The sequence below is a fragment of the Haemorhous mexicanus genome, chromosome 9 (genome assembly GCF_027477595.1).
Source record: "Haemorhous mexicanus isolate bHaeMex1 chromosome 9, bHaeMex1.pri, whole genome shotgun sequence".
In the NCBI taxonomy this organism is placed as follows: Eukaryota; Metazoa; Chordata; class Aves; order Passeriformes; family Fringillidae; genus Haemorhous; species Haemorhous mexicanus.
Genome location: NC_082349.1, coordinates 30,846,307 through 30,868,193, shown reverse-complemented (window position 1 = coordinate 30,868,193; position 21,887 = coordinate 30,846,307). Strand labels below are relative to the sequence as shown.

At 61.6% G+C, this 21,887-nt stretch overlaps 1 protein-coding gene across 1 annotated transcript; it reads right to left on the bottom strand.

The window, feature by feature from the left end:
• Positions 1-6,931: 6,931 nt before the first annotated feature.
• On the bottom strand, positions 6,932-21,441 carry CRIP2 (cysteine rich protein 2). Its single transcript, XM_059854809.1, has 8 exons — positions 21,311-21,441; positions 12,213-12,307; positions 10,363-10,420; positions 9,729-9,869; positions 9,477-9,545; positions 8,961-9,055; positions 8,628-8,685; positions 6,932-8,048 (listed from the first exon to the last, which is right to left on the bottom strand). Exons 1-8 carry the CDS (start codon positions 21,351-21,353, stop codon positions 7,981-7,983), a joined length of 627 nt encoding a protein of 208 aa, XP_059710792.1. The 5' UTR covers positions 21,354-21,441; the 3' UTR covers positions 6,932-7,980.
• Between the last annotated feature and the right edge of the window lie 446 nt (positions 21,442-21,887).

The following is a 21,887-nucleotide window of genomic DNA, read 5'->3' as shown; positions in this document are numbered from 1 at the left end:
CTGAGACAGTGTCTTACAGTATGGGAGGGGAGCTAGAGTGTCCTGCAAGGGCCTCCACCCTGCCTCCTCCCCATTCTCCCTGCCCTGAGGCACCAGTACATGCAGGAACCCGGATTTCAGCCACATCACATCCCCCTGTACCCAGACACAGCACTTGCTGAACACCCAGCTGGGTTACCCAGGCCAGGACTCTTCCCCACACCCCGAGGGGTGCAGCTGGCACCCTGGTGAAATACAGGGGACAAGACATGTCGTCTCCCCCCTCTGGTGGCCCTGCTCCCCCTCCTCCATGGTGCCAGGCTGCTTTGGGGCCACTGACTGGCTCAGAGAGATGCCTTCAGCTGCAATCCCTTTTAAGGAGGTTTTGTGCAGGCCAGCAGCTGAAAACTGCCCTCCTGCAAGTCCCTCCAGCTGGCCAGCCCTGTGGCCAGTCCCCATGGACCACTTGGCCCAGCTCCTCCTGTGTCAGGAATGCTCCCACCCCAGCTGGGGCAGCAGGTGCCTCAGCATGGCACTGCACACTGAGTGACCCGGCTGGAGCAGAGCCTGGCTGTCCCCTCCTCTCCGTGTCCCCATGGACTTCCTGGAGATTCTTCTGTTCACTCAAGAGAGCAGGCACAGCATGTGGGCCACTCTCACAAAGAAGGCACCACCGAGCCCCATGGTGCTCTCTGCCAAGCCTGCCCGCACAGGGCTGTGTGCCTGCTGGCCCCTCGTGGCTCTTGGTTGTCCTGGCTGGCCCTGCTGGGTTACCAGAACCCATGGACCTTGGGCTACACCCAGCCTGCTTCACCAGGAGTGAGCCAAAGCATGGTGCTGCGTGCCCTGCAAACCTACATGAATCCCAGCAAGCCAATCTCGGCAGGAAGGCTGCTGTGGGGCACAGCCCTGGATCCTGCACCCCATGGGAGCTGTGCCTGCACCCTGCCCACTCCTGTCCCCCTGGTCAGCAGGCATGCACAGGGCTGGGGCAATGCAGCAAAGCCATCTGGCAGAGGGCCCCAGCAGGGAGGGAGGAAGGGCTACAGGTGCCCTGGAGCACAGCAGCATCTCAGGAGCCCATGGGATACAGCCTCTTGCCCATTTTACAGGGAGCAGGTCCAGAAACACTTGGAATGCCGGTGTGCAAAACCTGTCAGCACTCTGCGACGGAGCAGTCCCACTGTGCTGGAGGGAGCTGGCTGGAAACGCTGCAGCAGGCTGACATTTGGGGTCACTGCTCCTTCTGCCATCCAGGGTCCCCCCAGGACACAAAACCGACTGTGTGGGAGCCTTCTTGGAGTGGCAGTGAGCAGCAGCCAGCTCATCCCTCTTCGTTGGGGTGCTGCCCATGGTGCCGTGCCCACGCATACAGACAAGGTCATCCAGTGGGCAGCTCCAGTGCTGGGCAGAGACAGCACCAGGGAGCAGCAGGAGAAGGGCAGGGGTGGTATTTTCAGCAAACCCAGGTCCCACCCAAAGCATCATTTCAAATCAAGGTTTATAGCCTGACAGGGAAACAACCCAGGCAGCGCCAAGGAGAGCAGCCTCTTCAGGAAAGCACAGCTTTATCTTATCTGCAGACCTTGTTCCAGCTAATTTAACTGACTGAGCATGCCTCAGCTGTCGATGCCCTCTGATAGGAATCTGTGGGTGAGGCTCTCTCCTGAACATCCGGCGCCAGCGCTCCCCGATGGCATGGCAACGGCCCTCGGACAACCTGGGCTGTCTCATTTGTTTGTTTGGGTGGTGTTGTTATGACCAGGGCCATCCCCTCCCTTGGCAAGAGCCAGCAGCAGCTCCCCAGCTCCATTTGTGCCCTAATTTGTGAAAGGTCCCTGCAGCCCCCAAGAATTTCTTGGGCTGCTGAGGGAGAGTTGCAAGTCAAGAGCCCCTGGGTGTGCCAGAGCTGCCTGCCTCAAGCATCTTGGCCACTGGTGACTACTGCAGTAACAACTGGAAAACCACTGGCATTTTTGCAGGCAGGGCAGTGACATAAGCCGATTTTGGTTTGTTTTGCTAAGACAGCAAGAAAAAACCAGCTATTTCCATGTAGCAGACCAGCCCATCTGCCCAGGCAGCAGCTGCAGGCTCCCCCTCCTGCCCCACCTTGCTGGAGTGGGGTAGGGGCTTCCACAGTTCTCACAGCCCCCCAGCATCCTTGCACAGAGGGGAGAGGATGCACAAGTGAGGGTGTGACCCAGGGGCCAGTGACACCCTGGTCCAGCATTGTCCCAGCACTCTCACGGCTGCGAGTCCTGCAAAATCTCCTCCCTGGCCATGTTTCAGCCCACACTTGTGCATGTCAAAGGCCCTCTCAGCCAAGACTATTTGTTGTAAAATATGCGCCACACAACCCAGCGTGGAACTCTAATTTGACAAGAAAATTATAGGATGGCTTAAAACAAGCCTGGCAGAAGCTGGGGGGAGCTGCCAGGCACATGATGCCATCAAGAGGAGCTCTCAGCGTGCCCTGCAACAGGGGCTGGCAGGCTCTGCCCCCACTCCCCTCCATCCCCTCCGGATCTGCATGCAGCTAATCCCATTACCAGACAGACAGGAAAACAACAGCAATTACACCCGAAGGAAAACCTCTGGGATACTTAGATACTCTGTCTTCACAGAGCTGGCAGGCGACTGCTGGCTGGGAGTGACTGTGAGCAAGACAGGCAGGAAAGGCCTTGGGGGGGGCGTGGGGAAGGGGCTGGGAAGGGGCGCTCTGCAGGTTTGTGACACACCCACCAGCACACTGCCACTGTGCTCTAAAGCCCCAGATGGCTTGAGCCTGTCCAACATGCCCACTGCCACGCCAAAATCTGTGCTCTGTGCCCTTGGGGACACAGTGCAGAGCCGTCCTGCCTCGGGCACGGGCAATCACATGTCTGCTTCCAGCTGAAACTGTAAAAACGCTTCCAGGCCAGCTCGGGCAGCTGGCTGCCCCCACAGCCCCTTGTCAGGTCAGCTCTCACCCTCAGAGGCAGGGCGTGAATTATCACCACGGGGTTAATGTTACACTGCACGAGCAAAAACAAACACGGCTCAGCGGATGGAGCACGCAGCGCTGCCCACGTGGGGACAACAGGGACACGGTGTGGCTTCCATCCGCGGGACAAAAGGGTGTGGCAGCCCTTGTCCTCCTTTCCAACCCTGCCAAGATGTGGAAAATCTCCTCCAATTCCACCCAGGCTCCCCCAGCCTCCCTGAGTAGAGTCTGGCCAAAGTCTCCGCTGCCATCTGCTCTTTGCTGCAAGTTTCCATTAGTGGCCGTCCAAGGAAACCTCCTGGCTAAATCCTGCTGGGGGAGGATTTGGTACATTTTCCTGGCATGGCCTGGCTGTTTCTATTGTGGCTATCAAATGGGGCCAGGATTGTCAAGGAAGCAAAGTCTGCTGCTTTGGAAAGCTGCCCAGTGTCCAGGAGGGGTTTCCTCTGCCTGCCAGGGAGACACACACGGGTGCTGGGGCTGGCGGGGACTGTGGACACAACTCAGGGGCTACTCTCAGGGGATCTGTGCCAGGGATCACCTCCCCAGCCTCCCTGGCAGCACCACTTGCCCTGGGCTGGCTCCAGGCTGTTGGTGCCACACCTTTTATTCCTGGTTAAAAATTCACTGCAGGTGAGGCAAAGGGGTGCAGAAGTGTTTGCTCTCTCTGTCAGCACCCAGCTCAGCGTGGTCATGGTATGGCAGTGGAGCAGGAAGGTGAAAAGAATGTGATTACTGTGCTCTGACATCCTCAGGCACGACAGAGGGCCAGGGCAGAGCAGGAGAGAGGAGGAGAGGAGGAGGAGTCACAGGTTTGCTCACATTAGCAGCCTGCACTCCTCCATCCGGGCACAGGTATTCCTCCCCCAGCAGTCTGCCCCTGGGCACTCCAGGAGCCCCTCAAGCTCCCCAGGATGGTTCCCAGCTGCTCACCCTGCCTGAAAACCTAAAGGCTGATGCAGAGCTCTGCCTGCATCCTGGGGTGTGCCCTCATGGATGTCCCCAGGCAGCAACACTGGTGAGGGGAGCCAGCAGCACCCTCACCAGGATCACAGCCAGAGTGGGCACCAGCAGTTCTCCCTGTGTGACACTGCAGAGCACTGCACTGGCAGGGGGACTTGCAGCCCAAGTCTTTCTTCTCTGCTTGGTTTTGTGCCATTCCTTGTTCTTCATCCCTGCCTGCCCATCTACACCCTCTCCAGTATTTACACCCAGTTCTTTACCCTCCCACTGGGACCAAGCCAAAGCTCAGCCAGACCAGGAGAGCCCCTCTGCTGAGCCAGCTCTTGGCCCATGTGGAAACAAGCTGTGCTTACTGGGTCACTTTCAATATCCCATCTTAAATCACATCTTCCAGCACTTCATCCCTTTTGGCTCCTGTTTATTGACTTCCCAGCAAATGCTTTCAATCTGTCTGGCTTCCCTGCCTGGCTGTGCTGCTCTGGCCCCCGGTGTCCCAGAGCCATCCTGTCCTGCTCTGTCCCTGCGTTTCAGGAGCCCTCCGCATCGTGGTGGCTGCAGCCCCTTCCCTGCAGGGACTGGCAGGGCTGCCCTCATCATTCCCACCCCTACCAGCTCCTTTCCTGCTGTTTCCCATGTGTGCAGCGTGCTGTGCCTCTCTGGAAGCAGTCTTTGTGCACTCTCCATCCCTTTTCTGGGTGATGAAGGACAGCACAAGGCACAGGCCCCCTCAGCCTTGTGTTGAGAAGCACCAGTAGGTGACAATACTGCTCCTCCTGCAGCCTGGGGACACCCAGGCTGGCACCCATCACCCACGCTGCCCTCAGAATAGCTTGACCAGCTGCTGAGTTCTCTGCTGAGCTCTGCTGGCTCCCAGGAAACCTGGGAGCCAGCAAGTGAAATGGCCCAGGACAAATTCACAGGGCTTGGGGGATTTCCAAGCAAAGCTTCATCCACTTTGTTCTCTATTTTCATCTGTACCCTGGAGAGCTTGTCTGTAATCACCAGGGCCCTCCGACTTTTTTATCCCACTAGCAAGTCCAAGTTGAAAAAAAATAAAATATTTGACATCCCTGAGGGGAAGGATGTTTTCCAAGCCTCAAGTAAAGGAGCACTTTAAGCTCACATAGGCCTCCCAAAAATAAATACAAAAATGCACCAAGGATTAGAGGCCAGAGCTGCCTTCCCTGCTTGAGCAAAGTGTCACTCTGCTGTGTCTGTGCCCTGGTCCCCACACTGATCCATAAGCACAGGGACAGCCCCTGCCCCTCAGCACACACAGATAATCCCATAGAGGACCCCAAAGGACTCCTTCAGCCTTCAGGTTCCTGCTCTTAACACCCACCCTGGGGGCACCTGCTGTACCTGGGGACACTTTGTGTCACAAGAGGCGCCCAGTCCCTCCACCCACCTGAGGGTGGGGGGACATTGCCCACCCAGAGCCTGAGCAGCCAGGTCGTGCCCTTTGGCATAGCAGGCTGCTGTGATATTTGCAGGCTTCCCAGCACTCCATGGTGCAGCAGAGCTGAATTTTGTCTATTTTTGATTTCATTGCATTCCTTCAGCAAAACTCTCACGAGGAAAAGAAAATGTAAGGATTAAAAAAAAAAAAAAAAAAAAGAAAGGAATCGAGGGGGAAGCCAGCCCATGGTGGGTTCCTGCTGGCATTGCTGAGCCTGGCTGGTGCACACCATGGGGAGGAGAATCAGCCTGGGCAGGCCACAGGGAAGCACCCTGCTGCAGGGCACGGCCACAGGCTAGCAGAGAGGCTGGCATATTAAGCTCGTTAATTAATGATGGGAAATAAGAGTTGCAAGGGGAGATGGATTCGTGCCGAGGGCGTTGCTGGCAGCTCTGCTGGGCCCCGGAGGAGCGATGGGCACCCCCCAGCTCAGCACCGCTGCTGCTACACGGGGCAAAGTTGGCAAATTCTGGGTGCGAGGGCCCAGCTGCCGGTCAGGGGAGGAGCCGAGAGCGACACCGCTCTGATTTACACCGCAGCCTTGTCCCTGAAGCATCCCGGGGTCAGGTCTCCATGGAAACCGCACCAAAACACCAACACACTGAGCCCGTTCCCGAGGCGGGAGCCGCGCTGCCGAGCGCTCTGTGCCTGGGAAAAGGCTCCGTGCCGCCGGGATTGCTGCCAGGAGGGAAAAGCCGCTGCTCCCTGCCGGCCCGTCCCGCAGCTGTGCCCGCTGCATTTCCCAGCTGCGCCCTGCCCGCTGCATTTCCCAGCTGCGCCCTGCCCGCTGCATTTCCCAGCTGCGCCCTGCCCGCTGCATTTCCCAGCTGCCCGGCAGCCCCTTCTGCAGGGCGCGGAGCAGCTCCGGCGCTGCCGCTGGCTTCAGCCGCCGCGGGGCCACCGGGGCTCTGTTTTCGCCTGCAGACGGGCCAGTGGCATGCCTGGGTCCCCAGGGGCACGGCCAGCAGGCAGCCTAGCGGGGCTCTTGCAGGAACGTGACAGAAGGGACGAGCCCGAGCAGCAGTTCCCAGAGCCGGTGTTTGGCTTGGCAGCCCCGAGCTCCGTGCTCCGAGGGAATAGCTGGATGTCTAAAACCAGGCCTGGCAGCAGGGCTGCGATCTGGCTGGGGACAGGGCAATGCCCCCACACTGCATTCCTGCCCTGCTGCTGCCAGGCCGAGCTTTCCCGAGGGCAGTCCCACTCAGGCACTGCGCCTGCTCAGCGAGCCCGGGCTGGGGGGAGCAATGACATCTGCTCTTTTGCTTCTCTCCGCTGGTTTCCCACTCCCCAAAGCTGGGAAAGACCCATCCCACCGCACCCCATCCTGTCTGCAGGGCCAGCACAGCTTCCTACAAGGCTGTTGTGCTCGCAGCGCAGGAACAGCGCCCCGGGAGGAGCTCGGGCTCCGCTGGATCTGCTCCGGCCGGCCCCAGGAGGAGCCAGATGGGATGGGGCAGCAGGGTCCCACCGTGTCATGGGACCCGAGGGATGCTGTGTGGTGTGCACAGCCTCCCCAACCTCCACCCGGAGCTGAGCTGCACAGCACATCTCTCAAAACCTTTATTGTCAGCAAATAACAAAAGTCAGCCCTGCAGCAGCACAGGGAGCCTGAAGAGAGCGGGGCGCTGGCACCGAGGGCTCGCTGCCCCGGCGGATCCTGCCCCAGCCTCCCCTGCTCTCCTGGGCAGCAGCAGGGCTGGGCGTGCACGGGGGACGGCTGAGAGGGGGCCACGTGTCATTCTCCAAAGCAAGGAGCACATTTACAACTGCTTATAAATAAACACAACAATGAGAAACCTCCGGCTCTGGGAAGCAGGGGGGGTCCTGCTGCCCAGGCCACCGGCCCAATGCGCTCTGTCCTCCAAAGGTGGGGAGAGGAGAGCCCCCTCCCCCAGGGCTGAAGCTGCCAGGTGCTCCCTGGCACAGGCTGTGCCTCCAGGGGGAGCAGGCTGGGGACACCAAACTAAACCAGCCCACAGAGCAGGCTGGGGCACCTGCCTGGGTGCCCCTAGAGGGATTCAAAGGCAGGGATGTAGGGAGCTGCCAGACCTAAGAGTGGACAGGGCCAGCTGTGGGACCCAGGGACAGTGAGAGCCAGGGCATGGAGCCTGGGAAGGGCCAGGAGAAGGGCCGTGCTGCCAGGTGTCACACATCTCCAGCAGCTGGTGAGGAAGAGGGTTGGGCACCCTCACCCCAACCCCAAGCACTGAGGGACAGCCTGGAGCACCCTCCCGTGGTGGGACTCCTGCCACCACCTTCCCCCATCCTCAGCCTTTGGGCACCACCCGCCATCCCCTGCCCACGGGGACATCCCCAGAGCTGCCCTGCTGCCTCCCACACTCGGGGGGTGGTGGGAGGGCTGGGGAGGGCAGAGCGCATTGGGAACCACCAGAGATACCTTCTACCTTAGCCTTAAAACACTGAAGCTTATATTAGAGACCATGATAATAACCCAGGGGCAGGGCTGTCCTGCCAGGAGTAGGGGCAGCAGAGAGGGCACAGCTCCGTGGCCAGCCTGGGGAGGCTCTGCTCGGGCTGGGAGCAGCAGGTTAGTACAGGAGGGGCACAGAGCGTGCGGGCAGGGCGGGGACGCTGCCTAGGGCTGGTTCTTCGCCTCAGGGTCTTTGTCGTAGATGTAGCTTCCCACAGCTCCGGTGTTGACACCTGCACGGGGCGAGAAACAGCAGGGTGAGGACACGGGCAGGAAGGTGTCAGGTGTAGGAGTGTGCTCTTTGTTGACGGAGGGATAAAACGATCTTTTGTCCCCTTAAAAGGAAAGGAGCCCAGAAGTTCCTCTCCTCGATTAAGTGAAAAGACACTTCATAGGACTTGGGGGACTTCACCTCCAACTCAAGGAGAGCTAATTAGACAGAGGCTAGGGCAATTCAGGTGAAGAAAGAAAGTAATGGCTTTTGTAAAGTGTTTTACCAGGAGCAAGAACGTCTAGCACCTGGCTCGGTTTTTCTGTTTGTTATTTTGCCTTTTGTTAAACCTTTTTGTTTCCAACACTGCAACAGAAGCCATCCTGCTGATTTTTATGCCTCCAAGGGGTAGCTGAGCTATCCTGGGTGTGTTATAGGCCTCCCAGAGCTTATCAGACCTGGCTCGAAGAGGTTCCCATAAGAGGCATGCTCCAGGGAGATGTCCCCTCTGGGTGGTGGCACGAGCAGCGACAGTGGCAGCCCATGCAGAGCGTGTGCCCCTGGCCTGGGTCCCCCCTTGTGCCCCCAGGCTCTCACTCACCCTTTGGCCCGAAGAGGATCCCGTAGCAGGGCTTGTGGCAGTAGGGCTGTCCATCGTGCTGTGTGGGGCAGAGAGAGAAACCTGTCACCTGGGCTGGGGGCCGGGGGAAATCCAGTCCCCAGGGCGTGCCCACCTGGCTGGACACCTCTCGTGCTCCTCCCCTGCAGACACCCAACACCCCCAGCACTTCCCGAGGCTGAGAGGCTGCTCCTCCCAGCCCTGCCCTCCTGCAAAGGCAGTGGGTGCCAGCAGGATGGCCTGGGACATCTCAGCCATGCCCCGCTGGCACCCCCAGGTGTGCAGGCCAGGGTTCTGAGGCTGGCACCCCCTTACTTCGGCATGTCCCCCCGGGGTCAGCGTCTTGCTGCAGCGCTCACAGCGTAGGCAGGGACGGTGCCAGTCCTTCCCCAGCGAAGTCACCTTCTCAGCTGGAGTGGGACAAGGAGAGAGGGTCACACCAGCCTGCTGCAACATGCCAAGGGGGAGCATTCCCCACGGGGATATCACATAATCCCAGGAGAGCCCTCAGCCTCCCACATCCCTCCCACCTCTCTGGTGCCTCGCAGGTGATAGAGGATGGCTGAGGACAGCTATTACCACATGGCAGGTGACACAGCAGGGGATACAACGCAGATAAAGCCCTGCACCCAGGAGTATATCCAAGAGGACCCATCCCTGAAGGCCCCTCAGGCACATCCCTCTGTACCCATAACCCCCTCTCTGATCCAGACCCCACTCCCAGCCTCCCTGCATGCCCCAGGGCTCCTGCACAGAGCCCATTCCCATGGGGCCATGCCACCCTGCAGGGCCGTGCCACCCCGAGGCAAGCACACACACTTGCCACCTTACCAAAGTAGACCCTCTTGCCACAGCGTGGGCACATGTTGGGCTCCCCGGTGAAGGTGGTGACACTGGAGGCTGGAAGAGAAGAGGACATGTGCCTGGGAAGTGGGGGGTCATCTCAGCCAGGACACAGCGGGGGGGGTGGACCCCACACACAAACTCTGCAGCTCACACCGTCACCAAGCACGGTGGCTCTGCGCTGGCTGCCCAGCACGGCAAAGGGCCAGGCTGCCTGTCCTGTCCTGTCCTGTCCCTCACCTTTGCTGGGTCCCTTGGGAGGTGCAGCATTCACCTTCCTCTCCTCCACCTTCACGGGGTGCTCGATGGGTCCCGGGGCAGTCTGCCCCTCGATCTGCGGCTTGTCGTAGATGTAGGAGCCAGCCCCGCCGATGTTCACGCCTGCAGGGGGGCACAGAGAGCCTGCGGTGGCCTGGGAGCCTTGGGGTCTCCATCGTCCCCCCAGCCACCTGTCCCTCCTCCCCCAGCCCCGCTGAGCCAGCGGCCACTGCTGCACTTCAGCCCTGGCTTGCTTTCTCCTGACCCAGGCTTCCTCCAGCCACATCTGGGACAGGAGACTAACTCCACCTTCTGTTTGAATGGGAATTTGTTTTTTTAAATATTAAAAAAAAAAAAAAAAAAAAAAAAAAAAAAAAAAGGCAACTGTCAGAATAGATTCCTTCCTTCCCCCTCCCTCCTTCCTTCCCTCCAGCAGCTCTTCTCTCCCTCTGCACAAGCAGACAGCAGGCCTGGGACTGCAATTTGCTGGCTCAGTGCTCAGCCCATGCTAGCCTGGCTTCTGGGATGTTGCTGGGGCCACCGGTGGGGATGAGGGGACCTGGCCCCTCCTGCAGCCCCGAGCCCAGCAGCACAGGCAGGGGGGACAGGGACGTACCTTTGGGGCCGAACAGTGTGGCGTAACAGGGCTTGTGGCAGAAGGGCTTCCCATCGTGCTGGGGAGAGAGGGCAGTGTTAGGAGTGGTGACCACGGCTCCCTCAGGAGCACCTCCATCCCCTGGTGTCAGGGACCACCATGGCCATGCCAGCACCCTAAAATGCACCCAGTTCTGGGTCTGCAGCACCAGCCTAGCCCAGCCTGAGCACTCGGGGGTTTCACCTGCACCAAGCGCTCGGGCTGCTGTGAACAGGTCATGCCCTGGGGCTGGAGGACCAGTGGCCACAGCAGCTCAACCGTGGCACTGGAGCCAGCGAGGCACGGCCTCAGCCCCTCAGCACGCTGTGCACAGCCAGGCCACTCTCCTGCTCAGAGCACCGTGGGAGCTCAGCTTCGCCTTTCCCTCGCCTTGGCCCAAGATCAGAGGCCCCGCAGGGGCTCTGGTCCCAGCCCAGCTGCTATCGACCCCGCTATCGTCTGGGGTGATTATCACAGGAAGGCAGGAGGCAGGCGATAAGCCCCAGAACTCCCCGTTTCTCATGGGCCAGCTGGAACCCAGTCCAAGGGAAAAGAAAGAGTGTTTGTGGCTGGAGCAGGGGGCCAGCACAGCTGGCACACACACTGCCCTGGGCAGAAAACCCACTGGGAGCCAGTGCTCAGGCAGGATCCCACCCCATCTCCTGCTCGGCCCCACTCAGCCCCTCAGCCCTGCTCCTGCCCTCCATCCCTCTGCTGCAAGGCAAGCAGTGCTGCCCACGCAGGGCAGGGTGGATGCTGAGCAGAGGGCCGTGCCAAAGGCAAGGGCCAGGACAGCCAGAGGTAAGGCTGAGGGAGGGAGAAGGCTCTGGGCTGGCCAAAGGCAGCTGCAAAATATTGCAAGGCATAAATACGAGCATGCTCACAGCGTTGCCATGCCAGAGGGGAGGGTAAACATTTAACTGGTCTCCCCGCGACACCTTTCCAACCTAGCCTCCCCAAAAGGAGGGAGAAAAAGCAGGGAAGGGCCAAATCTGTCAGTGGGGCTTGGCTGCCATCCCCTATGGGAACAGAATCCAACCTTATATGGAGAAGCAGCAAATCTTCTGGGCTTAACCCGGTCTGGAGCACAGATCCACCTCGCTGGCAGGACAGGCCCCGCTTCCCCACGGGCTGGGGGCCACCAGCACGGCTGTCCCTGCTGGTGCCCAGCTGTGCTGCCTGCTAGAGCCAAGCTAAGGAGCTGGTGACACTGTGGAATGGCAGGTGCTGTGCAGACCCAGGGTGTCACCCAGGGACACTGCACGGGAGAAATACAGTTGCTCCTAAGCCCGAGCAGCTGCAACCAGCGGCATGGCACCTCACACTCCCAAGTGCAGGGGAGTGGCAGTGGCATCACACTCCAGCACAAGCTCCGGGGCGCCGAGAGCGCCAGTGCCGAGCTCTCGTTACCATGGCAACCCAGGCATTTCCCCGTTCTTGGTGTTTTTAACCACAGGTCAGTGCAGGCTCCCAGCACACACACCTCTCCAGAGCTGGGCAATGCCCAAACAAGTCTGCCCAGTGCATGGAGCTTCATGCGCTTACTGGGGCATGCCAAGCCCCACCACAGCTGCCTGGGTGACAGAGTAGGGTCACCGCACGTGGTGCCAGCACCACTCTGTGGCTCACCCAGGGCTGTGCACAAGAACACCCTGAGTTGCAGCAGCAGCGTTTGAAGCCACAGTGTGTTCTCCTGGGCTTGCATGCCGCAGGGACAGCGCCTCCACATGGCATCAGGTATCTACCCCAGCCCTGGCTTTGGGATTTTCGTCCCAGCAGGCCCCCCTGAGTGCCAGCACGGCTCCCACCCCGCCCGCCCTGGCAGCTCTTACCTCGGCGTGCCCACCCGGGGTCAGGGTCTTGTTGCAGCGCTCACACTTCAGGCAGAACTTGTGCCAGTCCTTGCCCAGGGAAGACACCTTCTCGGCTGCAGGGGACACGAGAGAGGGGTGAGCCACTGCCCAGCACCCACTGAAGCCCCAGGGGCAGCCAGGCCTGGGAACCAGGGGGGCTGCACCGCAGAGGGGCTGCACTCGCTCACCGGGGGCTGCTCACACTGTGCCTGCAGGAAACAGGAGCCACTGAGCTGCAGCCCCCAGGGCCCCCCCAGCCCTGTGGGACGTGGGCACAGAGCCCGGGTCTCTGACCCCTCACAGCACGGCACCAGCTCTTAAGAAGAACATTAACCCTGTCCCAGCTGGAAGCAGGAAAGCAGAACACCCCCAGCTGCTGTCCCACGGCCGCGCTTTCCCACGCGCCAGGCCAGCAACGGTAGCGTTTTCTTTCCTGCTCCCCGTGGCTATTTTTACCCGCCACGTTACCCGGAATGACTGCACTCCCATTCAAATATTTGGCGTTTCCATGCCCACCCCGCCCCTGCAGTCACACTCCCCCACGCACAGCCAGCCTCTCCCCAGGAGCCTCAGCCGCAGCTCCAGAGATGCTCCCAGGAGGAGGGGATGGCAGATGGCCTCCACTGTCACCCAGCATGGACATGTGGCCTGGAAAACACCTGCCCCTTGCCCCCAGCCCGGGAACAGCACGATGTGTGGATGGGCACACAGCCACCGTTCTTGCACGGCCACAAACCTGCAGAGCAACTCGCTGCCAGCACTGAAAACAGTGACAAAGCCCAGTGGGCAAATTCAGGCATGGCAAACGCTTTGAGACTGGTTGTATGAATACAAATACAATCCTTCCATCTGGCCCCGAGCTGTAGGCCTCCAGCAGCACCCTGGGAGGCAGCACAGGCTGCCAGTGCTCCTCTTGCATCCTCAGCCTTGCACCATCCCCTCTCCCTCCCAGCTCCTGGGCGGCCACAGGCTGCCTTGTGCCCCCCACGGATTCCTGCTGGCCCTCCCTCTGCCCTGCACATGTGCAGAGACAGCTGGAAAACAGTGTGAGCCCGTTAAAGCCACCGTAAAACTAAATCAGGAGAGCCAAATAAAATATTTAACAAGCAAATAAAAGTGCAACCAGAGCTGGCTGCACTCCATGAGAAGACCTCCTCTGCGATGTCGGACTTCCCCCCGAGGACCTCAGCAAATGTCACCTGTTTGCATCCAGTTCAGACTGGGGGTCAAGAGCTCCCCAAAGGGCAGGTCCTGGCTTCTAGAGCCACCCTCCTCCAAAGGCAAACAGCTGCATCCGGGGCAGGTCGCAAGGCCAAGATAAGCTGAAACAATGCCATCATCACCCAAAAATTCCATCCCAGGGCAAAGCCGGGCAGGAGAGAGGGGCAGTGTGGCAGGGCAGAGCCAGAGCCATTGCACCAGGGTGCACAGGAGACTCCCGAGGGCACCTCCAAGCAAGCACACGAGAGATGGACTTTGGGGACTCGCATCATTGGAAGAAACTCCAAATCCAGCTCCTGCTGAAGACACAGGCTGTAAAACCAAACCCAGGCAGGAGCAGACAGCAGGGCCAAGGGATGCCCCACCAGAGCCTGGGGTCTGGCCTGCCTGCCCAAAGTTGCCAGAGCTAATCCCTGCTGGCAACAAGCCCAGGGGCTCGGGAGGGCCCGTGTCTCCCCAGCCCATCACAGAAGGCAGCACAGGAGGAAGGGGCCAGAGCCGCCCTCCTTTTCCTCTGCAGCCCTCATCTGCCTCTGGGAGCAGAGAGCCAGCTGCAGGGTGAACAGCCCCCAGGCCCCCCAGGCCCCAGGGACTCCCCAAAACCAGGGGCATACGGAGCACCCCACTGCCGCGGGGCCATCGCAGGAGCCCTGCATCCTCCCAGCCCTCCCGGCAGGGATAGGAAGGTTCCTCCGCGGGGTGACCAGGCAGGGAAGCCGAGTGCGACGGGCTGAAAGCCGAGCCAGGGGCTCGGGGCCAAGGAACCGCTGGGCTTTGTCACAGTGGATGCGCACTCAGCCAGGCGGGGCTGCGCTCCGGCTGCACCACCCGAGCTCCCCCGGCCCCGACCCAGCGCCGCCACGGCTACAAAGCAAGGAGGAAGCTCCCGGCGGATGTTTTCCAGAGGCCGTGGCAATTATAGCTGGCCACAGCCCCCACCAGCTCCTTCCTGCTCCCGCGATACAAAATGCTCCCCCAATGATCCCCCTCCTCCCCAAAAGAATATTTCAGCAGATGGAAATCCTGGCTCCTCCCTGCCAGATGCACCCCCCTGTCGATGCATCCCCGAGCCACGCAGAGCCAGAGGGATCCCAGCGGCACGCACAGCCCGTGGCAGGGCACGGGGCAGGAGGGAGGGGAGAGCACCCGGAGCACAGGGACAGCCCGGGAACCACGGGGGCTGCCCTCGCCTCCTGATGGAAATGCCGCCCAGGGGCCGCTAGGGCATCCTCTGGCTGCAAACAAGGATTCCCGGGGGATGCATCCGGGACCGGCACAGCCGGGATGGCTTTCCAGAAGGCATTGTTTGCACCGAGCAGAGGAAGCAGCTTGGAGCCACTCCGGCCCATTTCCAGGGCAGCAGCCTGCGGCCACACCATCCCATAAATCACTGCGGAGGGAAGGGACCAGCGCCCAGATTTCCTGTCACTCGGCCACAGCTGCTCCGCTGTTGCATCAGCCCCAGAGGAAAAGGCTCTGGCCACATCCTCCTGCTGCCGGGGGAGCCCCGCTCCTCACCCCGGGGGCCCTGCGGAGCAGCCCGGGGCTGTGTCCGGCTCCGAGCAGGGAGCAGGGCACCGCACGGCCCAGACGTGTCACTGCAGCCAGCCTCTGCCACCAAAGGCTGTGCCCCCTGCTCTCCCAGCACATCCTGCTCCGGCCCCCAGTGCCCCTTGCACGCTCAGCCCTGCAGCCAGCCAGCTCTAAAGCAGCTGGGCAGCAGCCCTGGAAGGGCAGGGTTAAGGCTGCTTGACTCAGGAATTTGGCCTCTGCCACGTGTGTGTGGCTCGGGGCTTTGCCAGCCCTGTGTGGGTAGGCACGGGGTGCCCATGGATGAGAAACCCCCTCCCAGAGGAAACACCCCCGAGGAGAGGTGGAGGCACAGCCGGGGGGGCACGTCTGGCTGCAGGACGTGCTGTGGGGCGGATTCGCTCTGTGCAGGGGATGCAGCCCACGCTGCCGAGGGACACCAGAGGCCAGGAGGAGGCAAGCAGCCGAGGGGGCTGTCAAGGCACACTGATCCCATGGCTCCACAGCGGCCCCGCCCCAGAGACAACGCGGCTTAGCCCTTAATTACCCGCCGTGCCCAGACAAAGCAGCTGGCACAGGCCAGAGGTGGGTGCATCTTCTCAGGATGAGGAGAGAGCATCCCTCCTCCCAGTTTCTGTGCCACCGCACCGAGCCAGCCCCAGGCCCTCGCACAGGTATTTCCACAGCCTGACGTCAGTGCTGCTCCCCGGCAGAGCCTTATTCAGCCAAAGGAACCATGACTGCAGCTGCGTCTCTGCAAAGGCCTGGGCTGTGCCCCATCCATCCACCGCAGCCCTGGCAGGGCACGGGGAAGAGCTGACAAACCCCAGTCTGGCAGTGAGGAGGCCAAATCCCCACAGGGATCCAGAGACAGGCATCCCTGGCAGAGAGGGATGCTGTCAGACCGACTGTAGATTCACTTCAGAGCAGTTGCAGACACAAAGGACAGGAGAAAGAAAAGTGCAAGGAAAGGAGCCTGGTAAATGGCTGGAAACAAAGCCAAGAGCCATGAGCCAGCAGCTTCATCCCTCCCCCAGTTCCTCACCTAGTCGCCAGGAGATGGAAAAGGTGGAAGGACAGGCTGAGGATTTCCTGCCCTTGCCATGCCGGGCCATATCCCAGCACGCTGCCCTGCCCGGTGTCGGCAGTGCCCTGCCGTGCCCCCCGCCCACCCCTGGCACAGCTCCTCTCCCCCATCCCCAGCTGGTGCTGACGCTTACACTGCACCCTGAGTTGTGGCCAAACATATCTATTTAGCTTCCCTGCAGCAAGGCAAGGGAAGGCAGCCCTCCAGCTCGCTGGGCTCCCTCCGAGTGCGCAACAAAGCCAGCTCAGTACGGCCTTGCTGCAGAGCACAGCCGGGGGGAACAGGGAATATCCCGGGGGGACTCCCACTTCCAGCCAAGGGGAGAGACAAGGGCTTCCCCGGGGTCTGAGCCCCTGTGTAGCTGAGCCACTCTGCTGCAAGGGAAGGTTGTTTGATTTCCAGCCTTGGTGCACAGCACTGCTCCCGTCCCCTGCTGCTCCCCGCCTCTCCTCTGCTCGCTGACTGCAGGCACTTCCCTGGCCAGCAGCCTCTGATCTCCTGCTCTGGTTTGCAGGGCAGCCTCCAGCAAGTCCCCCACCATTTTCCACGGGGCTTCATCAAGCAGCATCTGAATGGGATGTGTTTGAGGTTGGGCAGTCTGGCTGTGTCTGTGCTGGGGGAAGGATCAGCGGTGTTTCCAGCCAGGCACTGGGTTCAGCCAGGGCTGAGCCCAAGGAATCAGCTGCTTTCCTTAGCAGCCCTGCATGTGAGGCATGGCAGGCAGGACCCCAGGGGGCAGGAGGTGCAGCCCACACTGCCGAGGGACACCACCACAAAAATCAGAGGCCCGCTTGCAGCCCTGCCCTTGCCCATCCCACAGCCAGGGCAGTGTGGCCAGTGAGAGCCGGGCACATGGAGGCACACACCAAACCCCTCTCTGGGTAGCTGTTGGCTCAGAGCACACTGTTCCTTCCTTCTGCACTCTGAGATGTCATCTCTGGCAGGCAGTGCCAGGAGAATAAGACAGTTTCCTGGCCTGTTTCAGCAACAGAAGGATTCTGGGACATGCTGGAGCAGCCAAGCTTGTCAAAGTGCCCCTCCTGCCCCACGGCTCCTCACCTCCCCACAGCTCCAAGCAGGGTTCAGCTCAGGGCTGAGGGTGCTCAGGGGCCACAGCACTGGGGCTCCCCACCAGCAAGTGCACAGCAGGATGGTGGGACAGCTCTCCCCATCCTCATGCCAGGACCCATCTCCTGCCATCCCCTCCCTGGTAGCACCAGGGCCCTTGGCAGGAGCAGTGGGCACCACCACAACCGGGAGTGGCACCACGGCTCATGCTCCAGGCTCTGTGTTTGATTGCAACACTGCAGTGACAGATTTTCCATTACTCCTTGCTTGGGCGTTCCTGCTCCACCTTTCCCTGCCTTTCTTTTCCAGTCCCATCACCTCACCTCGCCCCATCCCTGTGCTCCTGCCAAGGAGGGAGGGAGGATGGGAACATGGGGATGTCTGTCTGCCTAGAAGCTGGGACACAGCTGCAGGACTCCATAATCCAGACACAAACAGAGTCACCTAAGACCAGCCCTGGGTTGGCACAGGGCTACCTGCCAGCTCCAGCAGCACCCACAGCCCCTGGAGCAGCACGGCTTCCACTGCTGGCAGTGCCAGCACCACCCTGCCAGGAGCCCCAGCAAAGCCCAGGACACAAGAGCAAGGGGACCCAGCCCTCACACCGCCCTGTTCCACACTCCCACAGACCATTTTCTGTAGCCCGCACTTTTTTCCTGAGGGAAAAACTAATGCTATTCAGCCTGTTCTTCAGCTTCCCACAGAGGCATCCCTCCCATCGGCAGGGCTCTGCACGGGGAGCAGGGAAGTGGAGCATCCTTAGTTGCCACTCGGCAAGGTGCCCTGACGCTCCCAGAGCCGGGAGGAGGCCGCTCCCGAGGAGCGCAGCGCTGGGGGGCAGGAGCCGCTTCCTTTGTTAGGGACGGCTATAATGGAAATCCAGCCCTCCTGCTCCACCGTCTCCCTGCCTGGAGCCAAGCACAGCGGTTACTTATTAATTGCAGAGTGGCTTCTGCAGCTTGAATTTCTCCGTGCTCGGCAGGGAGAGCAGCCCGGACCTGGCTGCACCCCGTGTGCCCCCGGCGTGCCCGCGGGCTCAGGCACCTGCTGCGGGCCCCTGGCAGCACGCTGGGCTCGGGCCGCCCTCGCATCCCAGCTGGAAATGTCCGTGTCCTCGGTCCTCCTCTGCAATTCCACCGGCAAACCAGCGCTGGAGAGCAGCTTTAAGCCTGGGGGGCTACTGAGCGACTCCCACCTGCTTTCGCGATGCCCCTTTCCGAAAAAACAGAGCGGCAGCCTCCCCCAGCCCTCACAGCGAGCTCCCCAAAAGCCGCCCGCGGCCGGAGCCCACCGCACGTGTGCTCGCTGCATCCCTGGGGCTTGTGCCTGCCTCGTGCTTGGGACGGGAAAACAGGAAACCCCCTGCTGCCGCAATCCCCCGCTCTTCTGGGAAGAGAGGATGGGAGGCGGACAGGCTTGGCCAGGGCTCCCGGTGACCCTGCAAAACTCATTTAACGCTTAGCAATGGGAAAGGGAGCTGGGGAAACGTGTGGCTCTTTGGCTGCGGGAGACTCTGGTTTCCCCCGGAGCTTGCTGCCAGCAGTGACAGCCCAAAGCCAGCCCCGAGCCCGGCGCGCTGCCACCTGCCAGCGGGGACGGGACGGGAGCTGGCCCCGCACCCGCCGGCTGCTCCTGCGCTCGAACATTCACTGCATCCAGCCAGCTTCCCAAAGCAGGAAAGTTAGCCCCAACCGTTCCTGGAAACAATGTCACAGACCTCAACCTCCTTTCAAAAAAAAAAAAAAAAAAAAGGAAAAAAAGCCAAAAAACTATTTTTATATTTCCCCGTGCTTTTTAAAGGAAAAAAGCTCATTCTGTAGCTCAGGAAACGCCCACATCCTCCTGACTGCGCAGGGAGGAGCCCGCTGGATTTTTCCAGGGAGCATGAAGCAACAGGCATGCTGGAAATGAGTTTTCCATCGGTACCCGGGAGTGCCGGCGCTGGGCAGCCGCTCTGGGAGCCGGCGGCGTCTCTCACACACGACCCGGGGCTGCAATCCCAGGCATTCGGGCAGCCCGGGCTGCCAGCGCTCATTCAGCACGGCCAGGGAGGCTCCCGAACAAGCGGGGCTTTATGAATCACCTCCCCGCTAAGCTTCGGGCCGGCCCAGGAATTCAGGAGCGACACCAAACCCCGGACGCGGAGCTCCCATCGCCTTCTCACCAGCAGGAAAGCCCGGGATCCCCACCCCGGAAAGACGGCTCAGGATTTGCATGGAGCTTTCATGCACTGAATAAACGGACTCAGGTTTATTCTTCCAGAGCCTGGGCGGTTCCTCAAGGGAAAGCTCAAGGCATCAACAGGGACGTGCTGCAGCCTATCTCAGCTCTAAGCACAGAGAAGTTTTTTGCTCCCGTTTCAGCTCACCACCACCTCCTCTCCCCAAGTCTCCTTCAGGGGCAGCATTCCCTGCGGGAAGGTGTGGGATGGGAGCTGGCACTGCCCCGCTGCCAGGCACCTGCCTCCAGGGCAGGGAGTCCCCACACGGACGGGGAGCAGCAGAGCCCAGGACAGGGACCACTGCACCTACAGAAACCCTCCCGGGGAGAGAGCAGCTGCAGCAGGGGGTACAGCCCTGTTCTGCCCCGGACCACATCCTCAGGAGACCCACAAGTGACCCCGGACATGGGGAGAAGAAAGAGCACGGACACTGCTGGGGGCTGGTGCTTCTCCTCCTGGCACAGCCTGGCCTCCTCCTCGGGTCCCTGAGCCCAGCCCCGACCCCCCCACGCAGGGCAGGCTCATCCCTGGAGCGAGAGGAGCAACTCTGCCCCCGGGTCAGTGCCCAGCTGGCTGTGGAGACATTATTTTTTGCTTAAAAAGGAAAAGATTCATACAAAGAAAGACATCCAAGGGGCCAAGCCCTTCCCACCCACACTCAAATAGGTTTATTTAAAGGAGGAAGACAGCAAATTCCTATTTCCCTGTGTTTACTTGGAGATGGCCGGAAAAGAATGAAAGCACCAATGCCTCCAATGCTCAAACATCATCAGGACCCTTTGGTATTTCTCCATCAAACAAACAAAACACACTGAGGCAACAGGGGCTGGACCCCGGAGCAGCGGGGGGAGATGGGTAGGGAGGGCTCTAGGGAGGCAGCGCCAGGCCAGCTGGACCCCGGGTCAGCAGGTCCCCGGCGGCAGCTCGGGCTGGAGCTCTGGATCCACCGCCAGGGCCATCCCGAGCTCACGGTGCAGGCCCGAGGGTGCTCACCCAGGGCAGGGTCCCTGCCGGAGGCTCCGGGCTGGGGCAGCTCCGGGGATCTGCCGCTGCTCCCGCCTCCCTGCGAGCCGGGCGGCGGCGCTCAGCCCGCGCTGCCGGACCGGAGACACGCCAGCCCCGCTTCCAGAGATCCTGACCAGCCACAACCCCAGGCAGGGCCCTCGGAGACCTGCAGGGACTCGCTGCTGCCCTAACCCAGCCCAGGGGTGCTGAGATGGACCTCCGAGCCCAGGAGCTGCCTTTGAAAAAGTCCCGTAGAGCCCCCAAACCCTTCGTTAGCTCGCCCGGCTGGGAACAGCCCGCTGGGGGCTGGCTGCGCTGCGAGACAGGGAGGGGTGAACGGCACACCTGGGGCCAGGTTTGCAGGGAATCAAAGAAACCGGCTGCGAGAAGGTTTTGTTTGCACCTGCCGCTGCCAACTTCCCGGCCCCAAGAGATCCTCCGAATCACGGGAGCCCCCTCCCGGTACCGGCCGTGTCGGGGGGCTGGGCTCCCCTGACCCAAGGCAGCAGTACCTGGGGACAGGAGCCGCCCCCCTCTCAGCACCCCAGGTGTGGGCACACACCCCAGCCAGGGCTCCTCACCTCCTGCTCTCCCCCCTCAGCCCAGCAAGGCCGGGATCACCCACACCCTCTGTGCCGCCTGCCCCAGGGCCAGCCGGCAGCACCCCAGCACAGCCGGGGATGCAGAGCGGAGGGGCCGCGGTGCCCCCGAGGGGAGAAGGAGCTGCTGCCGGGCCGGTCTCGGGCTGAGCCCCGCGGGGAGCTGCGGCGGAGCGGACACCGGGGCGATACATCCCAGTGGGGGAAAACGGAAAGCACCGGGGCTCGGGGAAGGGTAAGGCGGGGATGAGCGCCGGCTCTGGGCTGGGGGACCGGTTTGAGGTCCCGGGGATGCGTCTCGGCGCGGGGAAGGGGATGCGGGGCCGGGCCCCGGGGATGCGCTCACCGAAGTACACGGTCTTGTCGCACTTGGGGCACTTGGATGCCATGGCGGGAGAGCGGAGCCGAGCCGAGCCGCGCTGTGCCGAGCCGTGCTGTGATGTGCCGCGCCGTGCGCCCCGCTCCGCCCGGCCCCCGCCCACCGCCGCCCGGGGGGAGCCGGGGCGGGGCTGCCCGCCGAGCGGCGCCGGGCTCGGCACGGCTCGGCACGGCCCGGCTCCAGCCCAGCGCAGCAGGTGCCCGGCCCCGGCGGCGGAGAGAACACCCCCTGCCCTGTCTCCCATCCCCAAAGGCCAAAGTCGGGACACGAGTGCTCCCGACTTCCCTCGCCTGGGAAAAAACCTCCATAATAAACAGGTTGTAGTTGAGCGACGCGACTTGTGGTTTTTACCGGCCCCAAAGGCACCGGCCGGGAGCCTCCCCGGCTGAGTCCGGGACATGAGTGTGGGGCGGCGGCCCCGGCCAGCCGCCGCAGAGGGGCTCGGGCATCTCCCATCGCCCGCGGGAGCGCGCAGCCCGTCCCCGGCTCCAGCGCCCGCATCCCCCGGCTCCCGGCGCCATTCCGCTCCGTTGCCATGGAAACT